This window comes from Aulostomus chinensis, chromosome 14 (genome assembly GCF_037954235.1).
Source record: "Aulostomus chinensis isolate RoL2024-O1b breed Wild chromosome 14, RoL_Achi_v1.0, whole genome shotgun sequence".
In the NCBI taxonomy this organism is placed as follows: domain Eukaryota; kingdom Metazoa; phylum Chordata; class Actinopteri; order Syngnathiformes; family Aulostomidae; genus Aulostomus; species Aulostomus chinensis.
The window spans coordinates 21,753,778-21,760,684 of NC_141333.1; the positions used below are offsets into that span (position 1 = coordinate 21,753,778).

A 6,907-nucleotide genomic window follows, 5' to 3' on the forward strand; every position below is an offset into this window, starting at 1 on the left:
CATAAATACGTGTATATATACACGTATACATAAATACGTGTATATATACACGTATACATAAATACGTGTATATATACACGTATACATAAATACGTGTATATATACACGTATACATAAATACGTGTATATATACACGTATATACCCAACTGATCGATAATCCGATGTTGCACATTCCACATCTGCTGTTTACATTGAGAAAACGATTCTATTAATGAAATATTTTTGCTTGTTCTTTGCCAAAAAAAGTTTGTCAGAAAACTGACGTGAAGCCAGCATCAATAACTTTCACAGCAGTCAGTTCTGCCTGTTGAATATTATCAAATACACTGTACTTATTTACTTACTGTATAGACCTTATTCTTCTGTCTTAATGTATACACACACACACACACACACACACTCTCACACACACACACACACACACACAAACACACACCTGTATGGTCACAAGAAAACACTGTGTTACGTTCACTGCATCTGAATAAAATTGCAACCATTCCTGAATGATTTGATTGAACCTATTATTTTGAATTAAATGGGGATAAATCTGAAATTGTTGTCTCATGATTGAAAGATGAATGGATGAGGGATGGATGGATGAATGGATGATGTGTACCATCGTTGCTCAATACTTCCTCATCAGCACAAATTCCTCCCACCTGGTTGAACTCTGAGGGCATGAACCTCAGTCCAAGTTAAACCCGCTGGATTTCAGCTTTACCAGAATTTGGCTCTTGGGGGCGGGACCATAAAAGGTCCTCAGCCTCCTTCTCAGTATAAAAGTACCTGCTTCGATCCTGTTGGTCCCACCTGGAGCGCAGCAACCGCCGACACGCCAGGATCAAGGTAAGAAAGACGGCTCTCCAGTTGTCCAGGTGGCCTCGTCAGGTCCCACAGACCTCTCCCTGCCAGACCGGCTGCTTGTGGGAATTTGCACGGATGGGAGGAAGACTGCTGGTGCACTGGCCTCTGCTGTCCTCCCCTGCAGAGGTGGCAGCTCCAGTGCTGCTGTGCAGGGAGTTTGTGAGGTTTACTGTCCTGTGCATATTCCTGCAGTAAATCCCTGAGAAGGTTCCTGGCACTTTGAAAATATCAGATATCTGCACATTAATATCCAGTCACAGGATTTGGGGTTGAGAAAATGTTACAAAGCTGGACTGATATAAGTGCTTGATAATGAATTACTACTTTTTAATGCATGCAGTCAGAAATATGATCTTATGATTTACAGCTTCCATTTAAAACACCGGAAAGTAAAAGTGGTTATTCATAGAAACTGTTGATAAAAGCAGATCCTGGTCCCGTCAACAAGCTGCATGTTTGGACGAGCCAGGAGGGGTGAGCCAGCATGTCGGGCTGGCAGACCTGCAACATGTTTGAAGGTCTCAAAGGAAATGGCTGTAATTGGATGTTCTGACTGAAACTGCTCAAAAATTCATGACACAAAATAGCATAAAGCTACACAAGTCACTGATATCACTGCACGTGCAAAAACTCCTGTCTTGTATGTTTTTCTTTGTATTTCCATTTTGCATGATCGAATCTAATGTGAGGCTTTAAAATGAACTCGTATCCGACTGCGTCTGTGCCTCCGTTAGACGCGGGATTCGTGCGCTTGGTCGTGATAAATCAACCCCCTCTCCATGTCACTGCCTGACTGCTTCCACTGAGATGTGTGACCTCACCACTCTCTTCATTCTGTTCTGACATTTCGTGACGCTGCTGCTGCAGCTCAGTCATGGTGCACAGAGTTGCGGTGATCGGAGCCGGCCCATCGGGTCTGACCAGCGTCAAGGCCTGCCTGGAGGAGGGCATGGTTCCAACCTGCTTTGAAAGCAGTGACGACATGGGTGGACTCTGGAAGTTCAAGGTGAGCAAATATTCCAGAAAAAGTGCAGGTTTCTATTTTGTGCTTTTTAAGGTTTTTGGAAAACCATATATTCTATGATTGGAAATCTCTTTTATGCAGGAGGTGTCGGAGCCCAACAGGGCCAGCATCTACCGGTCCCTCACCATCAACATCTCCAAGGAGATGATGTGCTACAGTGACTTCCCGATTCCCGCCAATTACCCCAACTACATGCACCACTCAAAGATCCTTAATTACTTCAGGATGTATGCAGAACACTTCAAATTGCTGCAACATATTCGCTTCCAGGTAACACGATTTACAAGGAATATAAGGCTCATTTTTATAAAAATATAAACTGTAATCATATCACAGCTGTGGAGGGTTCCAGGTTTTGGGGACAGGGTAAGAATACATTGGGGTTTTTTTTTCCAGTTGTTAATCTCAGTGCCAAGGATGGTGGATGAGGATTGAAAGACAAGTGTCCAAAATCAGCAGGGGGAATTTTTAGGAAATTAATTGTGAGACTGTACTGTAGGTGCATTCTTATTGTTGGAAATGAGCGTAGCCTTGCTTTTATTTGGATTAAGCAGTAATGTGAGAAGAAGTGGACACATTTAGTTACCAGGGCAACAAAGGGGAGCAGCTTCGTCAGTATAAAGGTGTACACGTGTTTATGTTTGGACTCCTGTTATTAAGAGTAAAGAGGATCGGTCCAAAAACAGAACCCTGTGGCACACCCTTGCTGACGTCGAGGAAACATACATTGTTCTTGTTTGGAGAGGTAGCTGGGGAAAGATGTCTGTAAATCCTGTGCTGTATGTCCATGTCTCAGACCTCCGTGAAGACCGTCAGACAAAGACCCGATTTTTCTCGCACGGGTCAATGGGAGGTGGTGACTGAGAACAGAGACGGAGTGGAGGAGAAGCATGTCTTCGATGCAGTGATGTGCTGTGCAGGTCACTACACCTACCCTAACCTGCCACTCAAAGACTTCCCAGGTACACACACACTTGCTCAAGCTTGCTTCTTTAGGCGGCCGCTTTGGATGACCAGGCACGCGACCGCAACAGCTGAATCAGCACAGAGGTACACAATAGTCTGCTGCGTTGCAGGAATTGACACCTTTGAAGGACGATACTTCCACAGCTGGGACTACAAGGGGCCTGAAGACATGTACGGGAAACGAGTGGTGGTCATCGGCATCGGTAACTCTGGCGGTGACATTGCTGTGGAGACGAGCAGAGTTGCAGAACAGGTTGGGAAGTCCTTTCAAATGGAAACTTGATCTTTTTCACACAAGCATCCAGTCATGCCTTTCTACTCTGGGCTCTGCAGGTTTATTTGAGCACTCGGCGCGGGGCCTGGGTCATCCGTCAGGTGTCTGACAACGGCCTCCCAGTGGACATGAAGTACAACACACGCTTTGTCCACATCTTGTTCCAGCTGTTCCCAATGAACTTCTTCAACTGGTTTGGCGAGAAGAAACTCAATGCCATGTATGACCACACCATGTATGCCCTCAAACCCAAACACAGGTAGAACCAAACCTCTTCTAATTCCCACGTTCTGATTTGATACTAAGCTGAATTACCATTCAGTCGCTGGTGAACGAGCCAAGCAATGAGATCAGTCACTGCAGGCAGTGGTTTTGTTTTGATCATTTCTTGATTGTTTTCCTCGACAGGCTTTTCAGTCAGGTCCCAGTGATCAACGACGACCTGCCTTTGAAGATTCTGTCTGGGGCGGTTATTGTTAAGCCAAATGTCAAGGAGATCCGCGGTTCCACTGTGGTGTTTAGTGACGGCAGTGTTGTGGAGAAGGTTAGAACTCTTAGGACCAGAGTCCCCTTTAATGGCAAGATACGTTTAACTGTACACTGATTTGTTTTGTTGCAGGTGGATACGATTGTGTTTGCTACTGGCTACAACTACGACTTCCCTTTCTTGCCAAGCAGTGCCATGTACAGGTCTGGGCACCGCGTGGGTCTGTACAAGCACGTCTTCTCCCCAAACCTGGAGCATCCCACTCTGGCTGTGGTGGGTTTTATCCATGCCCTTGGAGCCATTATGCCTCAAGCTGAAATGCAGGCCCGTTGGGTGACACGTGTCTTCAAAGGTGAGACCACAATCAGATTCTATGATTTTGTTAATGTGATCGAAGGTTTTAACAGAAGGAGCAAAATCCAGATGTTGACACAAGTTGGTAAAAACAGTTCCAAGGTTGGTTAACACAAGAAAACAAAACCAGCCGCTCTGGATGAGAAATCATCCAACAAAGACAAATAAAACCTCAAAATACATGAAGTGTTGTCACATATACCAGTCCAAATGTAGAACCTCCAACTGGGGAATTCGAGAAAGAACAAGAAGAAAACTAAAACAGAGGGAAAATCATGCTGAATCTGAGAACATGTAAGGACTGTGAGATGGACTTGTGACGTTTGGACTGAGGCTTTCTCTCTTTTACTCTGCAGGACTGAAAAAGCTGCCCTCCAACCAGGCCATGATCAAGGCTGTTGAGATGGACACCAAGAGCATTGAGAAAAAGTAGAGATTTCATTATTAATCACCTTGTTTGGAGCTCCACCTCAACACTGTACATCACCTGACAACCTTTTAAACCTCTGGCAACAATCAAAAGCCTCCAAATGTCGATGTTTCAATCACACATAGCAAACACACCATGGATAGGGAAGTTTGTGAAGCATTCGTGACTGCATGCGCTCTCGTCTCCTCCTTGTAGCTACATCGTGTCAAAGTTGACGCCTCTTCAAGTGGACTTTGTGTCCTACATGGATGAACTAGCTGGAGAGATAGGAGTGCGGCCGAGTTTGCCCTGGCTCCTCTTCACCGACTATCCATTATTTAAGAGGGTTCTGTGGGGACCTCTCACAGCCTACCAGTACCGGTTGATGGGGCCGGGGAAATGGGATGGCGCTCGCCGGGCCATCTTCACCCAGTTTGACCGCATGTACCAGCCCTTGAAAACCAGACAGGTGGGACATGAATCCTTTGTCTTGTACTTTGTGTTCCATCGATAGATTCTAATGTGCCCCGTTATCTGACCGTGGGGGGCAGCGTCGCAGCACTCTGACCTCAACTTTACCCATCCGTCTCTTCCAGCTGGATGAAGAGGAATCCTCCAGCACCGGCCGCCTGATCAAACTGAGTCTGAGCATCGTGGCTGGAGGAGCCACTGTCCTCTACATCCATGTTCGCAACCCCACAGCCATCCCCAACTTCATGTCCAACCTCCGTCTGCAGATGGTGTGAACAGGCTGCATCAGTCGCACCACAGAGTTGATCTCTTGAGAACTCTCACTCATTTATTCTTGGGTTGTCATTTTGGTAATAATCATCCAGGGGTCAGTCTGAGTTGCTCAATGGTTCATGCTGAATCTATCCAGGTCTAGTCTAAGGCTTCTAGTCTAGTCTAAGTATAGCCCAAGGTTTTATTCCCCTAAAAAGGGTGTTCATGTGAAATGGAAAAATGTGTTTATTCAGAGAGGTTTTAGAGTGACGCTGTCCCAGCCAGGGAGCTCCAGCCAGACCCCGTTAGAGGAAATAAATCCTGCATTTCATAATCAACATGTTGATATAGAATAAAGCGTTCGCTGCCAGTGATGGTTAGAAACTGCCTTAACGTGCTACAAACAAATTTGTCCAGTATGTTGCCCATAATTAAAAATGACAGCGACGTGGATTGACAGCCAGCGTGCAGGTCGGGGTCTCCGGGGAGACATGACCTGATTGTCTTTGCACTGTTTTGTGATTTCTTTATTGTCTGTTACTGGCTACTAAGCCAACCATTCCTCTATGCACCATATTTAACATTTCATAACCATGAATATGATGTTTCTGTTCTGTTTAAGAAACAATATTATTAAACAGCTCTTCGGTACTCACTCCTTCTGAAATAACAATCGTCTTCCAACCACTGACCAGCCTTGTGTAGAGGTGCAGTGCTGCTTTACTCTGTCTTTCATACTGAACTTTGTATTTGTACTGTGTTGTGCTCAAGGACTCCAGATGGAAATCAGCCATCTGCTGAATCTGGTGCATCCATCTTTTTTATTCCCTCTGAGTAATTAATGTTGCGGTGCAAACTGTCCCTCTCTCCAAATAAACAAAAATAAACAAAACAAATTCATCTAATTGCTTGAAGTTAATGGCGCTCCATCGCCACCGGGAACAAACAACAACTCCGTCCTAAAGTGTCTCATTTCTCCAGGTCATGGTGCAGTATAATTCATGTCTTCTTTATCCGGCTGGATGCTCAGTAATCCACAAGCACTTCCACCTAAAAACAGACTGACATCAACGAGTGCTCAGGTCCAGTGGCGGTTCCAGACGTATTTCAGTGGGGGGGCCAGTGTGGAACCAAGGTTTCGTCGAAGGGGCACATTCAATCAGAGGGAAAAAAACAAATACACATTTTAGGATTCAAAATCTTTAGCTTGAATCATGAATCTTGGATCAGGTACAATCATTCAAGCAAAAAAAAAAAAAGCCAAAGAATTTCTAAACAAATAAAAATAAACACTTCCCCAATATAGCAGTGTTCAAGCCAACTTACATTCATTCATTCATCCTTTTTCAGATATAACTTTACATTCTTTACCAACTTTGGATTCTGCAGTTTTGGTGATTTCTGGCAAACCGATCAACAAAAGTTGCTCTCTTCCAGTTTCTGAACCCATTTTGCGAGTCAAAGACTGTGTTGGTGCTCGTAGGTGAGCTAGAACATGCCTGAGTCAGGTCAAAGTGTCGCTGGATGAGTGAGCAGACGTTGGAGAAAGAGGAGGTTCTTTGTTTCACGCTTGCTGTCTTTGTAGTTGTGGTCACGGGCTTCAAGCCAAGCTAAATATGTGTCGCTGGCTCTTTCTGTCACAAACAAATTATGCAGCAGTGGAAGAAATGTCTTTGTGAGCTCAACACCTCTGAGTAAGAGCCTGAAAGGCAGAATACACTTTATGGTGAAGACTTGCTTCAAAGGGGAGGTTCACTTTTTTGGACATGGATGCCAGCGCAGGAGAAAGTGCATCCGTCACTGAC

The 6,907-nt window shown here is 44.9% G+C and overlaps 1 protein-coding gene across 1 annotated transcript; it reads left to right on the forward strand.

The window, feature by feature from the left end:
* Positions 1–132: 132 nt before the first annotated feature.
* On the forward strand, positions 133–5,989 carry LOC147250166 (flavin-containing monooxygenase 5-like). Its single transcript, XM_086224460.1, has 11 exons — positions 133–847; positions 1,733–1,871; positions 1,971–2,159; positions 2,686–2,851; positions 2,966–3,108; positions 3,189–3,388; positions 3,538–3,673; positions 3,749–3,968; positions 4,327–4,399; positions 4,596–4,848; positions 4,976–5,989. Exons 2-11 carry the CDS (start codon positions 1,740–1,742, stop codon positions 5,123–5,125), a joined length of 1,662 nt encoding a protein of 553 aa, XP_086080586.1. The 5' UTR covers positions 133–847; positions 1,733–1,739; the 3' UTR covers positions 5,126–5,989.
* Positions 5,990–6,907: the final 918 nt, after the last annotated feature.

Bases quoted from the DNA above. Each gene is read 5' to 3' on its own strand.
- LOC147250166 (XM_086224460.1), top strand. From the start codon at position 1,740: ATGGTGCACAGAGTTGCGGTGATCGGAGCCGGCCCATCGGGTCTGACC. The intron at 3,109-3,188 runs GTTGGGAAGTCC...TGGGCTCTGCAG, and splicing joins CGAGCAGAGTTGCAGAACAG to GTTTATTTGAGCACTCGGCG. The intron at 4,400-4,595 runs GTAGAGATTTCA...TCCTCCTTGTAG, and splicing joins ACCAAGAGCATTGAGAAAAA to CTACATCGTGTCAAAGTTGA.